The following is a 19787-nucleotide window of genomic DNA, read 5'->3' as shown; positions in this document are numbered from 1 at the left end:
TGACTTAGATGTGTGCATTTATACTTGTTGAATGTGGTGTTTGTGTTATAAAAGGCAAGATAATAAAAGACTTGAGTAGACAGACACAGACTTCTGTACTCCAGTGGCATGCCTGCATTTAATGGTGATTGCCAGAAGAGATTTTGTGCCAGTACAAACAGTTTTGTAAAACATTTCGCTGACATTCAGGCTCAGAATTCTAATTCCAACAGAAAGCAATGCACATGAAAACATGTTGAGCAACATAACATGCTTAATATTTTCCTTGACGAAAACCAGGCCTCCCAACTAGCTGTACAGGATAACACCAGGAGGCAAAGTGTAACCCTTTGAACATGGCACACAGACATAAAATCCCCTCTAGCTTTACCTGTTATCTCTAGTGAAGTGAAATCTTAAGGCTAATAGTCCCCCTAGTATTTTACTGGTCATTACTTCGTGTCTCCCTTTTTTTGTTGAGGTCTAAAAATCAGTGTATTGGTTTTTAAATGTGAGGCACTCTTCTTTTCCCCATGTATTAGTGCAAACTTACTTTCTCCCATATAACAAGTGGAGTGTATAAGGCCAAACGGAGCAGTCTAACTTCAGATGAGCTGAAACTTCTTTTCTTACATTCTTCTTCAATCATGGAACCCAAGGCGGTAGACTATGGTTCCCAGGCACTCACCCATCCAGACACCAACCAAACGGAGACCTAGACCTGCTTAGCTTCTGCAAGGTAGTGGCCTTATGTGCCTTTAGACCAGCGTTTCCCAAACCTGGGTCTCCAGCTGTTTGGGGGCTATAATTCCCATCATCCCTGACCCATGGTCCTGTTGTCTAGGGATGGTGGGAGTTGTAGTCCAAAAACAGCTGGAGACCCAAGTTTGGGAGAGACTGCTTTAGACCCACACCCGAGCCCGGGGAGGGTGGTGTTGAGCAGGGATGGAGAACCACAGGCCTGCAAGCCTCCCTTGTCTGGTCCTCGGGACTCTCCTCAGGCCACACTTCTCACTAGCCCTGCTTCACATCCTCCTTCACTTGTCAGAAACATGCCCTTGAATTAGGACGATGCCCCTCGCTCGCTTGCGTGCTTGTTTGCTTGCCTGCCTGCCAGATGGAGAAATGTGTATGGATACCAGAAGCCTCTCACTTGCCCATGGGTGGAATATAAAACTACTGTACAACAAAGGTAAGATTTGCATCTGTTGCTCCTGCTATTTTTGCCCCTAACCCCACCCACCTCTAGCATGCAGCCCCCACACCAGGCTGCCCATGGTGGAATACTGATCACCTCTAGGTTCAATCCTAAAACATGCACATGGACACAATATGGCGCCTGGTCCTGTGCTTCCTTGCTGCTCCACATCTCGTACAGTGGTCCAACCCTTAATACAGAAAGCAATGGTAACTAGAACGGTGGAATTGGAAGGGGCCGTTTACTGACAATCAAAAAGGTATTCTGTGCAGGTAACTGGCAATAGTACACTCCTGTAAGCCAAGGGCACTGTACAATGGTAAAACATTTAACAAGTCAAAATATTTTAGCAGCTTTTTTCAAGGCTATGCATTTCTTCATGCACTTGGTCACCTCTAACTGATGATGTGTTCATGGCACGACTGTATGAACTTCCATGGTAGGATTTACTGCTCCCAAATACCTGCAGCCCAAAAATATATGCAATGGCAGTGGCCTTTTTTTTTTAAGCTGCCACAAACACACACACAGCAGCAGCTGCATATACATATCCCAAGTGGAAGCAGCACTTGCCACAATACTTGCCACTGTACAATGCTTGTTAGACCACTGACAGCCCTGCAACCTCCGGCAAAGGAGCAGCTAACTACATGAGCTGGTCCTATGATTACAACTCTAAACATATTTGCTTGGGCTCCCCTCAGAAGTTGCTTCCGAGGAAAGAAGTTTGAAGTTGAGCAAAAAGGGCACAGGCCAGAGATGGATGTTTTGAGCCATGATCCGGGAAACGTTTTCCAGATTGCAAGAATTCCCACTATCATAATTAAGGCTGCAAAAGCTTCTTCTTGTTTGCCTGAGACTAAGCTCCGCTGAACACAGCGGGACTTACTTCTGAGTAAACCTGAGTAGGATTGTGCCGAAAGTTTGGATAAAATGTTTAGGGGACTGGATTGTTGGCCTACATTGAAGCCACTGCATTTTGAGAAGACATTCACAACACATAAACTCTGCTTTCTTGCTCGCTTTCTTTCTTAGTACACGCACACACACATACAATACAAGGAACATTTTTAAAAACATAAAAGCCTTTTCCTTTATTTCCCCCAGTGGTTTCATAACATTTTCCTCATTTGATTCCAAATCCCTCCACTCCTGCCTTAGGAATTCGCTCTGCTATGGCCTGCTGAGTTTGCATATCTGAAAAATAAATTTAACGTAAAACTATCTATCAGCAGGCGTAAGGAGGAAGAGAGGGCTGGCAATATTTCTTTTTATATACTTTGTATTAATAACGAACCTTCTCACAGAGAAGAATACAGCATTTTTTAAATACATTCAGTCACACTATACACAGCCAGAGAAATTCACATTTTTTTTCACGCCACAGGAGAGATTCTCAATTCCACCATTGACTGGAGCAGTTTACACAGTTACCAGCAACTGCTTGAATTAGTTCTCTCAAAACCTTATTAAGTAATAAGGGAGGGGAGAGGAATGGGGGTAAGTATGCTTCGGTCATGTCTGGGTGGGGAAAATCAGCAACTCTTTCCAAACCCTGGATTTTCTGCAAAACAGTCCTGTGTCACAGGGCAAGGAAAGGTAACAAGCAGCAGCCTGCACACCTGCCACCGCCATACATTCAACTGTTACATCGACAGAGTCCGATGCATTTGTGGGGTGATCCTTAGTCACCTGCAAGAACTGTGCTTATCACACTCAAATGCACATCCAGTCAAAGTTACAGCTCCACTGCCCAGCTTTTCAGGAAAGATGGCGTACCATCTTTTGCAGCCAGGATGTTTAATTCCACCCCATTGCCATTTCATACCCCAAAGGAGCTCTCTTACTAGATGTCCATTTACAGCTCACCTTGCCCTAAATGGCTACACAGTCCCATTAGATCAGCAAGGCGGCCTTGTTCGGCCTCTGATGTGCCTTAACCACAATGGGCAGAGCAGACCGGATGGCAAAGGCCAGACATTTGCTATGTCCGCTATACGAGTTCCTTTCTGGTCCTCTTCCAAAGGACCTTCTGCACCTCACAAATGTCCTCCGTTCCTTTATATACACTTCTCTGACAAGTTCAGTGTCTCACTGGGGAAGGTGACCTGAAGAGAACTGCCCTTTTGAGCAGCGCCGGGCCTGAGTTCGTTCACCAAAAACACCGTCTCCGACTCATGGCCCTGGGACGACTCTGAGGTGTTTGAGCTCCTCAGTGTCCTTATGGACGTAGTGTCTGACTGGGCCAGGCGGCTGCTGGCCCCTGGCAACAGCATCCGGTCCCCAGTGGCCCCCTCGCTCGGCTCCAGTGGGTACAGAAGCGTCTGTGAGGTGCTGCTGACTTCCCTCAGCTCCCGGGAAATGAAGGAGGGCGAATGGGTGGCCGTGGCAGAGGAAGCCCGGCGGCCGTCCGCACAGTTGAAGTTGCTTCCCGAGTGTTGCCGGTGGCCTCCGCCGATACGGCAGAAAAGGCACTTGACCTTCTCGATGGCTTTGCTCAGCACCGTCTTGCGAAGCAGGATGTACACCCAGGGGTCCAGAATGGGGTTGACCGATGCGATGCGAATGGCTTGCAAGTCAGGGTTTTGCTGAATGTCCTTCACCAAAGGCGGCTGGTACAACTGGTTCACAAAGACACGCACCTGAAGAGAGATTGCGGGGAGGGAGGGAGGGAGGGAGGGAGAGAAATATAAAGTTGATGAGCGAGGGCCAAGCTGACATTTCAAAGTTAACAGCTGGCTTAGCAACTGCATATTAAGCAGGCAGGGTGATGGGCAGAGTGAAGGTTTGTGTCATGTCAAAAGAGAGCTGTTTTCAGAACCAGGGTCGGGGCAGAGATTTCCAGTGCAGAGAGAAAAAGACCTTTGTGCCCCGCCTTCCGTGGCATCTAAAATACTGGCATATAAGCAGACCAATGAAACATGTTATAAGAAAAGCTGCTCCCTTTCCCTTATCGGGTATTCCAGAGCCTGTACAGTGGTACCTCAGGTTACAGACGCTTCAGGTTACAGACTCCGCTAACCCAGAAATAGTACCTCAGGTTAAGAACTTTGCTTCAGGATGAGAACAGAAATCGTGTGGCGGCAGCGGGAGGCCCCATTACCTAAAGTGGTACCTCAGGTTAAGAACAGTTTCAGGTTAAGAACGGACCTCCAACACGAATTAAGTTTTTAACCCGAAGTACCACTGTACAGAGTCTTTAAGTGGGTTCCCTATCAGTAGGAGAAAGTAAGAGGCCAACCAGAGTATATTGAGAAGCAAAGCGGCTAGTAAGCCTGATCTTTATGTTGCAACAGGGTCCCCACTTATCGCACGCAGGAGGGAGGAGAATCCTGAACAATGGTGTGCAAGCCCTTATATAGACTTTCGAAATTGCCCACCCTGTAGCCCAAGACCACCCCCCTAAAACATCATACATACATCACAGAAGGAGGCGGTCTACAGGAGAAATCCTGCCTGCCAGGATACCTGATAACGGTCACTGATTGCATTACCTGGGCAGCCTGGCCGTTCTTTTGTGATGGTTAATACTTTAGTTCCTGAATCCAGGTCACAGGCTCACCCTATTCATACAAAAATACACCCTTAAGACAGGATTTGCAAGCAAAAAGACAATCGGAAGGCTTTCCCTCATTTGCCTCCCTTACTGCAGAGGGATATTTGAGGTCATTTGGAGAGTCAAAATGGCTTCAGGATTGCTCTCCATTACTATTTCAGACACATGGTTCATATATTTAGATATGTGTGCATTTATGAATATTTATTCTATATTTGAGACCTTAAAATTCTTATATCAATTTTTTTGTGAATTATTTCTGATGTGCCTGCTCTCTGCATTCCCTGGCGTTTCGTCTCTCTTCCCTAATTTAGAGCTCAAAATTAAGCCTCTTCCCAATTTTGTTTTTGTTATTTCAGCCACCTTCTTTCTCTCTCTCTTCTACAACCAACTCTGCTATTAACTGTTCTGGGTGCGTAAGAGCTGCAGAATGTGGCCTTGAGTCATTTCGGGAGATCCAGCCAATCACCCTAATCCAGCCAGCCTCCTCATAAATATATGTTTCCAAAAACAAAAAAAAAATTGGACCCAAACTTCCACCTCACAGGCAAATTCTCTTTCAGGGACAAGCCTGGAACTGTATGCTCTTTGAGGTTAGAAGTAACTTTTGCTAGTATCTTCCAAGGCTTGAGTATTCCAGGATTTTTATAGGTATATACCCTCCAAATTTTGCCTGTAGAAGCTTGTCGGAGGATATTCTGCTTTAACGACAGCTTGCCTGGAATGAACCTTTTCTTTTAATAAAAAAGAAAGAAATGTACAACACTTAAAATGATGAACTGCATCAAATTATGCAGCTGACATCTTCCCATGTCCTATTTATAATGTTTTACACAAATCCTGGCTGCAATTGGGACAGATAGTTTAAAGTTGAACAACAATGGCATAGGATGATGGCCAGATACTTAAAAGGTGTTCATAGGTCTTAAAGACTATGGGCTGTACTTCACACAGAGCTAAGCAAAATGTTTTGTCAGTGCAAGGATTTATCCTTGTGCAATGTGATGTTCTCCCTCTGGGTGCCCCCCCAATCTGTTCTGGGGTTTCCCCAACCCTTTGGAGCAGATCTGGGGGATACCCCGAAGGTGGGGAGGAAAGGGGGAATATCCCATTGTGCCTGTGCTAATCCATATGCAAGCACAACCTTTTTGTTGAATATCTCCCTAAGGGCGTGAACCAGCCAAAGTTAATCACTTTGTAAAGACCTGCTTGGCTTTAACTGTGAAGTGCCGTATTTTTCACTCTATAAGACGTACCAGACCACAAGTTTTTGGAGGAGGAAAACAAGAAAAAAAATATTCTGAATCTCAGAAGCCAGAACAACAAGAGGGATCGCTGCGCAGTGAAAGCAGCGATCCCTCTTGCTGTTCTGGCTTCTGGGATAGCTGTGCAGCCTGCATTCGCTCCATAAGACGCACACATATTTCCCCTTACTTTTTAGGAGGGAAAAAGTGAGTCTTATAGAGCAAAAAATACGGTAATTATGCATGTGCTGAAAGCTTTTATTCAAGTCAACAAGACCTGAAAGCACTGAACTTTGGGCTTGGGCTACACCCTAAGCCAGGCATGTCCAAAGTCCATTTCAGGGGCCAAATCCGGCCCGCCGGTCAATTTAATCTGGCCCCTGTGGCAGTATATGCCCTGGAGGGGAAACCCTTAAAAAAGCTGAACAATTTCAATCCTAAAAAAAGCTGAAGAACTTTGGTTGGCCCTCATGCATGTTCACTTCATCAAATCTGGCTCTCTTTGAAAAAAGTTTGGGCACCCCTGTGACCTACGCGATTGCACTTTTCATTTAGGAATGACCTGCTAGAGCATAGCGGCTAAGAAACTGAGCTGCAAAATTATGAAGTCTGCAGTTCAAATCTCACCTCTTGCTATAGAGATGAAGTTACTCTCAGCTCTTCACCCACCCCAATCTGCAATGTGGGGGTAAGAATACTATCGTACAGGCGGGATTTGCAGAAAAGGTGAAGCTTTCAACACTCAAGAAATGCTTTATAAATGCTACATGGTATTAGGCAGAGCTGCAAACTTCCGTTTGTCAGATTAATAAACTAAAGTTTCGGTTGACTAATGGGTGGGTACAAAAATTAATAAAAGGGACAGAGAGTTAAGGACATTTTGGTGGTGGTGATTGAGAGCAGATTCTAGTATCTGACTGCAATAAGTAATGAAAGAAAATAGTTAGCGCTTTCTTCTAATAATGAGTAATAGCTGATTAATAATAGTACTTAATAACAGCCTTTGTTTATTGCACTGTAAATTATCTTACACTTCCTGCAATGCCACAAAAGGCTATTATATCGAACTTTTGGCGATATGGAGATCACATATTGTACATAACCTTGTAGATAAAAGCAGCCATTCCCCACTATCACAAACTTTTCTTAAACATCCACCTGAAGGGATGGGGCTCCATGGCTGGGCATCTGCTTTGCCTAAAAAAAGGTCCCAGGCTCAATCCCTGGTATTTCCCTGTTTTAAACTCTGTAGAACTGCTGGCAATCAGTGTAGACAGCACTGGGCTAGCTGGTCTAAGGCAGCTTCCTAAGAAAGTAGCAGGCTCACATCTTACGCCCTAGGATTTCACTCGCTCTGCTTCTCATTCTATGGAACCAAGGATGCTTCCAGACAAATGTTTCATTGTGGGATTGGTGCTCTTTGCATACGCAAGGTGGGTTGTTTCCCCCCCCCCAGCGTCCACACAGCATTGTTGGCATCAAAATACTAGCCCAAATTTCACCCCATTTAACTGGCAAATCTGTGCCAGTATTGTATTTGCAAATTCTCAACGACCTGTTTACAGAATAAGCCCCCACCAGGAAGCACCTCTGCTCTACTGGAGCGTAGTTTCTTTGACCTGAAGGTGTTACTGGTTGAATTCAACTGGACGCATTCAGTTCAAACCACTAGGTGGCAGAGAGACTATGCTTCCAATGCTGCCTTTAGAATTTGCTTTCGGCTTTGGAGGGCTGTAGCCCAAAATGAAAGCTGGTTTGATATGAAGCAAGAAAGTGCGGCAAAAGTCAAACAAAATTAGATTGTGAAAATTAAAGTCACAGGCATCGGATTTGCACCCAATGAGGAGCTCACCATTTACCTGCATAGGAGTTAAAACAACAAAAGGTATTGTGGAAACTTAACCTTTAACACTTGGCATGAGCTTTTGCGGACCAGCCTTCTATTTCATCAGATGCTCTAGTCCCCAAAATTCATGCCATACTAAAATGTATTCGTTTTTAGGGTGCCCCAAGACATTTTGTTGGTTTTGCTGCCAGAGACTAACATGCTGCCCCTAATTATTTAGGAGCTGTTCAGGGACCTCTCTTATTTATTACAGTGAGAAGATCGGCCATTGTAGAAGATCAGGGGCTACCCACCACTGCTGATCTTTGCAGTAAATTCCAGGGTGTCTCAGGTGAGATCTGGGTGTGCACTTTCAAACCAACAGGGCTGGCCAACGTAGTGCAGAATGTGAGCTTTCAAATATTTGCAAGTACCTATTGCAATACAGAGCAGATGCAGAAGAAATCCTTAGCAGACAAATGGATGTGGAAAGTGTTTCCTGAAAGAAGAAAGTCTGAAAGCTGATGGCTTAAGGCAGCCCTGTAAATAAGCCCACAAAAGTTACAAGCCTACAAAAAATAAAAAAATCAACCTACCAGGAGGAATAGGAAGCTCTGTCCTGCTTATGAAAGGGCCATGGCTCAGTGGCAGAAGGTCCCAGGTTCAATTCCTGGCATCTCCAGGTAGGCCTGGGATAAACCCCTGCCTGACACTCAGGAGAGCTGCTGCCAATCAGTGTAGACAATACTGAGCCAGATAGACGCAATGATCTGATTCTGATAAACTGATAAGGCAGTTTCCTATGTTCTTCCAAAATGGAGGAGGGGCTTCCCTCTCTGGCAGGACACATTATTTCTACACAGGGAACAGAGGACGGACCCCCAGCCCCCTCACTCGCTTGCATCCAATGTCTTGTTGCACTAGGCAAGTGTTTAAATACAAGGCAGAGGTGAACCATATTTCCTCATCTGTGCTACCTTGCATTTACCATTTTACAGAGTGAGAAACTGAGGCAAGCTATGCCAGAAGTCCTCAAGAGAATGCAGATATGAAACTCAGGTGCCAAATCCAACCGCAGTGTGTTGGCTGTCCAGTTTCATACTGCTAAGGGAGAAGAAGAAACTCACCATCCCATAGGAAATGGTAATCAACCAGGCTTATTCCCTTTCCTCTAAAATACCTTTAAGGTATTCTGGATCTCTCTTTCCTTGGTGACTCACCAAAGGATGCATCTTGGCATCTTTTGGGAGCCTGCAACAATTTTCTGTTAAGGCTGAATTCTGAGTATCCTGGTTATAGGTTGTATAGGGGTGAAGTCACTGCATATTCGCTGCTCTCTTTTTTGCATATGCTTTAACGCACTGCAGTCTTGCAAATAAAGCCCACAAAAATATTGACTGAGCCTGCCTGCCTGCACATGCCTCTGTTATTCATTTGTGGTGTGAAAGGAAAACAAACAGCCTGGATCCCCTAGAGCAAATCTTGCTCACCACAGGCGACAAGCCAATGACCACAGCTTTTCCTCAGGTTCAAACCCAAACATCTATGGTTTAATTTAAAAAAAAACAGCAGAAGTAGGCAGTGCCCTAGAGAACCTGGACCCTAGAGGGCCATCACCAGTCACAGGAGGGCAATACTGGGCTAGAGGGACCCTGTATACATCTTTGTACATTCGCCTCTAAATAAAGAAGAAGTATATTTTATTATTTGGTAACAAATACCTAAAGCAAGGGTCGCCAAACTGTTGTCGTTCACCTGCTGATGGATTCCATCAGCCCCAAACAGCATGGGATAGAATTAGAGAATTGTAGAGTTGGAAGGGACCCCAAGGGTCATCAAGTCCAACCCCCTGCAATGCAGGAATCTTTTGCCTAACCCGGGACTTGAACCCATGACCCCGAGATTAAGAGTCTCATGTTCTACCAAGTAAGCTACCTCTGCTGTTGGATGCTGTAGTGCAGCAACAAACAGAGGGCTACAGGTTAGCCACCCTTGAGCTAAAGAAACTTCAAGATAAAATTAAGAACCATTTGGAGAGCAACAAGCCCCCCCCCCAAAAAAAAACACCCAGCCAGACCAACAGCCATCCTCACCCCCAAGGGAACCTAGAAGCTTCGCTGTGTGTTCCATGGTGCCAAATGCATGGCTACATTCTAGGACAGTCATGGATAAATATACCCCAGATACTCTAGTGAATCTACCTGTTGCACACATAGTTGAAAGCATCCATTTCACCCACATAAAATATGTTACCTGTAGGGCTGGGGGATATGTCAATATATCATCTAGAACCCAAGTTTGAAGACCATATTGAGATATCGATTTCATTATTTTTGACCTGGCAGTATATCGTGAATCATGATGGGATGGGTATGCAGAAATCATAATGTGGGGAAAACCGTGAAGCCAGCCAGTGCATCTCTCGATTCCTGCAGCCCCCGTTCTGCCAGCTCAGCTCCCCCCTGTCTCCTTCTGGGGCAGCGAATCACAAGAGTGGGCGCTGGCAAAAATCATGAAGCCAGGAAAACCATGAAGCCTGCCGATGCCTCTACATAGCTGCATCCTTGTTTCAGACATTGTGATATATCAGTACATTGCGATGTTCAGCTGGTTATGTATCACAGTGTTGAAAACCAGTTATTGCTCAGCCCTAGTTAAATGTAAGAGGGACGCGGGTGGCGCTGTGGGTTAAACCACAGAGCCTAGGACTTGCCGATCAGAAGGTCGGCGGTTCGAATCCCCACAACGGGGTGAGCTCCCGTTTCTCGGACCCTGCTCCTGCCCCCCTAGCAGTTCAAAAGCATGTCAGAGTGCAAGTAGATAAATAGGTACCGCTCCAGCAGGAAGGTAAACGGCGTTTCCGTGCGCTGCTCTGGTTTGCCAGAAGCGATTTAGTCATGCTGGCCACATGACCCGGAAGCTGTACACCGGCTGCCTCGGCCAATAAAGCGAGATGAGCACCGCAACCCCAGAGTCTGTCACGACTGGACCTAATGGTCAGCGGTCCGTTTACCTTTTTAGTTAAATGTACATCTTAGAAATGGGCAGTTCTGAGATGTGGTGCCACTTTTACAGAGTAGGCGTGAGTTGGCAGCAAGCTAGATGTTCACTAGATGTGGCTGGTCCACAAATCCCAGAGGTCATGGCTAATTGCCAGAGACAGCCAGAGTTGTAGTCCATCAACATCAGAAGGGCAGCAGGTTGGAAACAGCTGTCCGATGAGGTTCTGGACAAGCCTCTCCAAAAATGGCCACCTGGCAGCCCTGCTGGTAGATGCCAAAACCTTTGTTTCCGAGCAGTTCCTATGCAAGTCTAAGTGCCAGACACAACCAGATAAGCTTATCTGAATTCACAAATGTCTTCCCACCCACCGCCCTCCCTGTAATTGCACAAATGAAGTTGCTTCTTGCTTTAACACAACTACTCCAGGGAAATGCAGTCATGGTCTAAATTCCACTCTCAGACGAACAGCTTGTTCGGATAAAAGCGTCCTGATGCAGAGACCGCTGCAGGGAAATATTAGTGTGTGTCCAGCTGTTCCTAAAACTCGTATGAAGTTGACACAGCATGCCTGACTAATGCTGATTTTTTAAAATAAAAAACAACCCAATCAGTCACTAAGCAAACTAGGACACTTAACTCGATAACCTTCCTTTTTATCACAAAGCCGCATTAATTGCTGGATATTTGTAGGGGCTGTATGCTAGTGATGCCTGCCAGTCTTAACTCTTTGTACACAGTGAAAGGTGCTCATATTTTGGAACCTGGTCACAGGAGACAACAAATGACTTCATTCCCAAAGGAAGCTCCACCTAGACCTCTTTACTAGCAGGGCTGCTGGTGGAAATCAAACTCAAAACAGTGCAATCCAACCCATGTTTGACTCAGAAGCAAATTCAGCTGAGCTCAATGGGAATTGCTTCCATTGAGATCCTTTCCAGCAGAGGTGGGGAACCTTTTCCAGCTCGGGGGCCAGAATGCCTTCTAGACAACCTTTTGGAGGCCACATTCCAGTGGTGGTTTAGCCTGGAAAAGAGGAGACTGAGAGGGAGATATGATAGCCATCTTCAAATATCTCAAGGGCTTGTTTTCTCCCACTTGGGAGGGTAGGGCTCAAACCAGTGGCTTCAAGTTGCAGGAAAGGCGCTTCCGACTAAACACTAGGATGAACTTTCTGACAGTAAGAACTGTTTGACAGTGGAACTGTCTCCCTCCGGAGCTCAAAATGGGAAGGCTTCTATGTCTCAAACATGCTTTTAGAGTTCAACTATGAAGACTCCCATGCGGTACAGTCCTCCACGTGGCTGTGTCACCTCAGAATGCACATGAGAATGGGTGAGAGAGTATGCCCCCGTGTCAAAATCTCCCTCCACGTGGAAAGCTTCCATATCCAGATAAGCTATTTAGCTCCCGGTGTGATTCTGAGGTTTTGCAATGCTAAGAAAAGACAGTATTGTGAGCCAGCCCGGAACAATGAGCTTACATACATACCAGTCATTTAAAGCACATTCCCCCACCAAAGAATCCTGGGAATTGTCGTTTGTTAAGGGTGCTGGGAATTGTAGTTCTGTGAGGGGTAAACTATAGTTCCCAGTATTCTGTTATGGGGTCAGAGGGATGTGCTTTAAATGTGTCGTGTGAAAGCACGGGCTTTAGTTTTTATCCAATACTTTAAGGGAAGGGGTGGTTTTTCTTTTTCCCTGCCCTGACTCAAGGCAAACATTATATACGCCTTACCCAGCAAAGCTTACCATAAAGTGCCCTTTTATAGCAGTTACCTCCCACAACAAACAAAGGAGTCTCCTTCCACCAAGTCTTCACCTGTGCTCATAAAAGTCCCTCTATCACATTCTGATACATGGCTATATATAGCCAGCCAGTTAATATTAAGTGGGAGGCTGGATTTACGAAGTAACCTTTGCCCAGAAGAACTTGGTACTTGTCTTACGCAGCCTCCGTGCACTTCCAAAATCTAGGCTGCTATCTCATCAGTGCCAGCTGAAACCAATCTAAAGAGAACATGGGGGGCTTTGTTCAGAGACCCCAGGTGATCACAGATGAACAGAGCAGGGATGTTGGTAGACTCCCAGCTCCCATCAGCCCCGAGTGCAAAGGGATGATAGAAGTCGTTTGAGTCAGTCCCATGTTGCAGGATGTGAAAAAGGAAAAGACTGCTTGCTCTAAAATCAGTGCAAGAGCCCAATTGACAGTCAGGGCTTCTTTTGAGCCAAACTTCAATAAACAGTCACTTTGGTGGAGGGAAATCACATGTCACCACAGTGTAAATCACTAAGCTGCTTTTGGTCAAACCAAGAATGGCTTGACAGAGGATCAGATCTGCTCCTCCAAATGCAAGATACTGTTATTCTTAATACCTCAGCCTAGTGGAATAAAATGCCTGCCTCTCACCAGGCAGATCTGGGTTCAAATTCCTGAGTTGGTCTTAAGCCAGCCATTCTCTCTTATGGGGACCCTGTGGTCCTCCAGATGTTGTTGGACTTCAACTCCCATCAGTGAGCTCTGCTGGCTGGGGCTGATGGGAGTTGGAGTCCAAAATGTTTGGAAGGCAGCAGGTCGAAGATATAAATCACGAGAAACTCCTTGTCATAACTTACTGGAGTGAGGGCATGATACAAATACATTGCTGCTGCCGTTTCCAAAAAACACATGTAATAAACCCTATTATGACATGATCTCACTCAGCAGGGAATGTGCTGTTTGCTAAATATACACCTCCTTTGGCTTTATTACTTGCCTCTTCACTTTAAAGGTACACTAAATGCCTTCATTCAGTGTTTGACCATGGATATACAACCATTTCAAATGTGTGGAAGCAACATGCTTTTATTTGTCTCTGTGCTCTTTTTAAGTGGCTGGGGAAACCCCGACAGATAGGCAGGGTATAAATAAGAAAATAATAATAATAATAATAATAATAATAATAATAATAATAATAATGCTCTTAATTTCTTCCAGTTTTCTGTCAGATTTTAGCCAAGTAACTTGACTCTTCCAATGCTTCAATAAATATAGGGCACTAGTTTCTGAAATAAGCTCAGTGGGGGGATTCTCCCACTAATTACATGCATTTACCATTAAACTACTTTCATATTCATTAGCCAGTTTAAATTGCAAGGCATAACTTAGTCTGGTGGTTTTTCGTTTAGTTATCTATTCCCCATACTTTTTTTCCTCTTTTGCTACAAGCACTGTGCGCTAGACTGCTTGTGTCAGCCCTGTGAGGGCAGAGTTGTACTTCGCTGTGGGACCGCTCCTCACACAGTAAATAATTTCACCAAACTTCACAGCTATGTAACTGTTGCGTCGCCAATGCCACAATCAGCCTCAACTTTCCCCAAACACAACAGACATTCAACATGCATGAGTGTTGGGCTTGGACCAGAAATACTTGATTTTAAATCCATATTCATTCATTAAGCACACAGGGGGGGTCTTAGGTAAGTCACTTTCTCTTAGCCCAATAGCATAGACAGACGATAGATATAGATAGAGAGATGGATGGATGGATAGAGCTAGCACTGGAGTAAACTCAGTTTCCCTCTAAATCAGATGCAAACATTCTCAATCAGGGCATCTTTTCCTTAAAAAAGAAAGAAAAGAAAGTATGTACCTCCAAACAGTTACTGGGAAGCAAACCCCGCAGAATTTATGTACCCATGTTTAGAACTCACCAACTCTTACACAATTATCCCATCTTTGTATCCAACTGCTGTTTCCAATTGACAATCTGGACAACCATTTCATATGTCCTGTTTCATTTTGGAATCTCAGGTGGATTTAAGAAGAATATAAATAGCCTTGCTGGATCCGAACAAAGGTCCATCTAGCCAAACAGCCTTTTCCCACAGTGGCAAACCATCTTAACCTTCAGTGCTTCCCGAAGTGTCTCTCTTCCCTACCCCTACCCCCCATACTCTGCATCCCGGTAGACCCACCACTGGACTGCCAGGGTTCTGCTATCCACTAACTTGTGGAACTCACCCACTCCCTCCTTTGCATCCTACGGCATGCACAGAGGGCTTGGGAAGAAGCAGGTTCTCTTGATTTGTGTGGGAAATGGAGAGAGGTAAGAAACAGTGGGACTCTGTGGTGCTGTTTCTTACCTGCTTGAAAAATGCAGTAGAAAGGAGACCTGAGAGGTAGGGATCAGTGTGGTACCAGGTGTCTGCAAGAGGACACTTGCCCTGGGAGCTGGCAAGCTGGCAGATGCCTGTTAAAGTACGAGCCTATACTTCTTAAGAGCTGGAACAGTTCTGGACTGTTGCACATCAGGCGGCAGGTCAGATTATTGTATTTTTGATAGAATAGGTATCAACAACATCTTCCAAGAGATAGATAGATAGATAGATAGATAGATAGATAGATAGATGATAGATAGATAGATAGATGATAGATAGATAGATAGATAGATGATAGATAGATGATAGATAGATATAGATAGATAGATAGATAGATAGATAGATAGATGGATAGATGGATAGATGGATAGATAGATAGATAGATAGATAGATAGATAGATAGATGATAGATAGATAGATAGATAGATAGATGATATAGATAGATGATAGATAGATGATAGATAGATAGATAGATAGATAGATGATAGATAGATAGATAGATAGATATAGATAGATGATAGATAGATAGATAGATAGATAGATAGATGATAGATAGATAGATATAGATAGATAGATAGATAGATAGATGATAGATGATAGATAGATAGACAGATATTTCTTAATATCTTAAAAACAAGAACACTAGTTTTACTAGTTGCAACAGAGCTTTTGTAGAGGGATTGCATCCAAAACTATAGCGGTCCCCAGCATGCAGTCTGAAATGGTACGGTCCGGAATTCTCTCATCTCAAAATGTGTAGGAGGCACCAGCACGGCCCACTCACTATAGCTGAACTTCTAGGACCAACCACTGGCATTTAGACTATGTTTAGGTGAAGAAACAGGCGTTCCAATTAGTGCCTATTAATACACGTTGCAGCAGTGTCAAAATGCTTGGGTTATTCTATTGCCCAAGGAGTCCATCTGCTGCTGAAACAAAAACAGGCAGTAAACAAAGTCTATTTTCACTGTTCAGAGTTTGCTTTTTGTCCAAAAGCACACAAGTCGGTAGGCTCAGATTCCCTCTGTTTGTGAATATATTCTGCTTGAAATACCCTGTGACCTAAGATGTTTTTGACTCAATCCATTCCATGTTTTAAAAGGATGCTTCTTTCTACACACAGAGACCATCTCCACCCACAAAGGTAGAAGGCACGTGTGTCTCTTCTGCTGCGGAAACCCTTGCAGAGCACCGACTGCATGCCTCTCCTATGTGTCGATTGCACTTTCCCCCCCTTAAATGGAGATGGTTTCGGTGTAAGAAAAAGACTGTGCAATGCAGCCTCTGGTACGGTCCCTGTAAACAGCACCCATGCAAAGGTGTCCAGTTACACACCGGAAAACACCAGCCGGACAGCTTGTCAAGTGCTAGTAACCCAGACCACAGCTGGATTATGCTAGTTATGTAGCAAAACTGGCCTGACTTGTAAAAGTATACCATTTACCTGAACAGTTCAGGATTGTGCTCAGCCCAGTCCTCTTTCCCTCTTAATTATGAGCCTCCCTGGTTTTGCTACACCCTCGAGAGGGAGTTATTTCAGAACGATTATCGCCTACAATAAACTCCATTGCACCAAGCTGGATTCGCCATACTTCTCCCCTAACAACAACGGCTTAGCTCCCGGGGTGAAAGGGCGGGGCGATAAGCAAGTATGTGCTGTCAGTTGTTTGTTTAATGTACCCTTGCCAAGAAAGAAGTAGTTTGCCATGTTTCATTGGTTTCTGTTTTATTGGTACAAGTCTCAGCTAAGCTCACAACTGGTTTTCCCCACTCCCCCGGCACACACCTTCACCCTCCCCACCCCAGTCAATGGGGAAAGGAAGACAGGCACTGGTCTTTCTTTAAGGGTGTGCTTTTTTCTAGAAGTTGAAGGTTTACCTCCTGACATCAAGCACACAACTGTTACTGAAGCAATCTGTGCAACAATAACATCTCTGCATTTCTCAAAGGGAGATCTTCTTTTTGGAACCAGCTAAAACCAGCAGACTGTAAGGCGCAGACTGTGAATGTTTCAGCCTGAAATCCCCATCCAGAAATATTTATGCAACACATGTATCACTAACAGCTGGGGATTTTAAAAAACACCTCAGCAGTCATTTTATTCTCTGGCATGTGAGTGTCTCTGCAAATTTCATGCTAGCCCTATAAACATGTAGAAATTCACCCAACTTCCCGTGCTGGCCACAAACTTTGTAGTTTCAGTAAGTCTGAGGTTAGGAAGTATCTGTGTGTGTGTGCATGTATGTTTCTATGAGCTTTAGTTCAAGCAACGCATTGGTATGGAATTCAAGTATTATATAACTACTCCATGTGCAGGGCTGCTTTTATATTTGGGGAGCTATTGACAATTCATGGGGCACAAAGGGACTTTTCAGAAACTGGGCTTCAGTTAGTTTCTCCCATACACCCACAGACACACCCACCACTTAACTTTGAGTGCAATGTGTATTTCACATTTGGACTGGCCCACAATGTGCATTTAATGTCTCTTCTGCATCCTGTCCCACGTGAGCAGGTGACAAAACATGAACATGTGACACAAAGAGCAAGTTCAAAGGTGCTTCTTAGTTTCTTTATGAAAATGGCCACAGCCTTCTCCTACCCCGCCTAGGAATAAACAGTGTCAAAGAAGAAGGCTGGGACAGAGTCGCTTCCTTCTTTTCCCTTGTCGATGGCAGTGGGGGGGGGGGCGTTGAGAGAACATTTTAGATCACCTGCATGGAAATATCGCCGTTAGGAACCTCCCTTTCCAACCACAGAAGCAGCCTTTGGCTTTTTCTGCTGTGGGGAATCTGTAGCTGCAATGACGAAACTGGGAAGAAAAGGCTAAGCCAACGTTACTCACCACGAGAGGAATGGAGCAGATCAGCACAACCAAGGAGGTGGCAATGAGCAAGATGACCATTTGGATCTCTGCGCCAGCCATGCGCCGGAAGCTCCTGCGCCGGCGGAAGTCCGACAATCGGCTGGCGGTATTGTCCGTCCCCAGGGAGGTGCGCCGCATGAACTGTCGGTGCATGCGGATCAGGGCCATGCACACCAAGACATTGGAAACCACGGTGACCATGATCAAGAAGGAACTGAAGCCGGCATACATGTAAGAATAGGCGGCATGCGTGGAGACGTTGGTCCGCCAGTCTATGAAGCACCAAGTCTGGGGGTACTGCAACTTTGTGCTGCCCAAGCCCATGCTCGGCAAGGCACAGAAGAGGACGTTGGAAACATAGATGGCAAAGAGCGTGAGCGCTGCCAGCTTCTTATCCACATAATGGCTGTAGAAGTACGCATGGTTGATGGCTAGATACCTCTCAATGGACATTGCGCAGATGATGCTGAGTCCAGACAGTCCAAAGAAGAGGAGGATGAAGGTGCTGTATTCGCAAAGCGGTTGGCCGCCCGGCCACTCGTTCTTCAGGTATGTGGCGATCGTGACCGGGCTCACCAGGCAGGTGCCCAGGAGGTCCGTGACGGCCAAGCCGCACACCAGGGTGTAGAAGGTGGTCTCTTTCTGCTCCTTCCTGGACTTGCAGAGCACCACAATGGCAATGAGGTTCCCCACCACCCCAAAGATGAACATGACAGCGGGGATGGTCAAGGGTTTGCTGCCCTCAGGTGCCCCTCCGGTCCCATTGGAGGAGCCGTTGGCAGAAGGCAGCATGATGGGGTTGAAAGACATGGTGAGGCTGGGACAATTGCAAGGAGCCAACTGGGTCAAAGAAGAACAAAACGGCAGCAAAAGTCAAGAGTCCCAGATTTCAGCCGGAAGAGGATGGAAATCCAAATCGGAGAGAACTGAAGAATCCCGCATTTCAAAGGCAGAGCCAGGAAAGGAGATGGTGGCTTTTTCGGAGAAATTCATAAAGTGGGGAGGTTAGAAAAAAGGTGGCCAGTAATAGCAAAAAGAGCTCTTAGAAGCTGAGTGCAATTTGGCTAGCCAGCAAAAGATGCCTTTTCTTGCATAAAAGCATTCTCAGTTGTCTCTTAGGCTGGCTTTCTTTTCTTGCCAGGTCTCGCGCTTTTCAAAGTTCAGCTTGCAAACTGGTCTTTGCCTTCTGCCTCAGTGGGACTTTCCATCCCTCTCTTCTAGTTCGGCCAGTCCCCGCCCACCTCACTTGTCACTCCGATGCAAGTCTTCACCTACGTATGCATATGCAATATGTCAACATGAAATAAATCCCCTCCTCTCCAATATATATATACAATAATAATAATAATCCGAACTGTATCTCCTCCAAACGCTTTGCCAAGTTCAAAGCCGATCGCCGATTCGAAAAGCTTCGACGCCACCTAGAGCCCTTCGGTGGCTTCGGAAAGTCCGTCTGCCGTTAGCAGCGGTGGCGACTCAAGTGTCCGCTGCGCGTCTTTTTCTTTTCAGCGGCGCGCCGGGAGCAGAGAGGCGCAGCCGGGGCGCCGGGCGTCTCTCTCTCGGGAGAATTCATCAGCCGCCTTCCGAGGGCAGCTGGGAGCCCGGCGTCCCAGGCAGCCAAGCCGGACCGAGGAGCAGGAGGAGCGCGGGGACGAGAGAGACGGACAGACTCGCTACCCGGACCCGGCGCCCGCGCCTCCTTGCGCCGCTGCTGCCACCATGTGCTCCCGCCGCCTGGCTCGCGGATTACTCACTCGCTCGCAGCGCCGTTTGCAAGTTCGCTCCTTCGAGCTCCTCCAGTCGGGGAGGCAGCTCGGCCCGGCTCCGCCCAGCCCGGCGCCCCATTGGACACGGGGCAAGTGGGGGCAGCCCAGCCGCCTCGGGAAGCGCCCGGAGGGCCTTTCCCCGCGGCTGCGAAGGAGCGAAGGCGGCGCGCTCGGGCTTGCCAAAAGCGCACGGAGAAGGCGCGGGGCGCGGGAG

General features: G+C 46.0%; 1 protein-coding gene across 1 annotated transcript; it reads right to left on the bottom strand.

The window, feature by feature from the left end:
- Positions 1–91: 91 nt before the first annotated feature.
- On the bottom strand, positions 92–19549 carry PTGER4 (prostaglandin E receptor 4). The gene is made up of 2 exons (XM_082242069.1): positions 17787–19549; positions 92–3819 (listed from the first exon to the last, which is right to left on the bottom strand). Exons 1-2 carry the CDS (start codon positions 18615–18617, stop codon positions 3238–3240), a joined length of 1413 nt encoding a protein of 470 aa, XP_082098195.1. The 5' UTR covers positions 18618–19549; the 3' UTR covers positions 92–3237.
- Positions 19550–19787: the final 238 nt, after the last annotated feature.

Source organism: Podarcis vaucheri, assembly GCF_965113315.1.
Source record: "Podarcis vaucheri genome assembly, chromosome: 11".
In the NCBI taxonomy this organism is placed as follows: domain Eukaryota; kingdom Metazoa; phylum Chordata; class Lepidosauria; order Squamata; family Lacertidae; genus Podarcis; species Podarcis vaucheri.
Note: the sequence above shows the minus strand (reverse complement) of the source record. Positions and strands in the feature narration are given on the sequence as shown.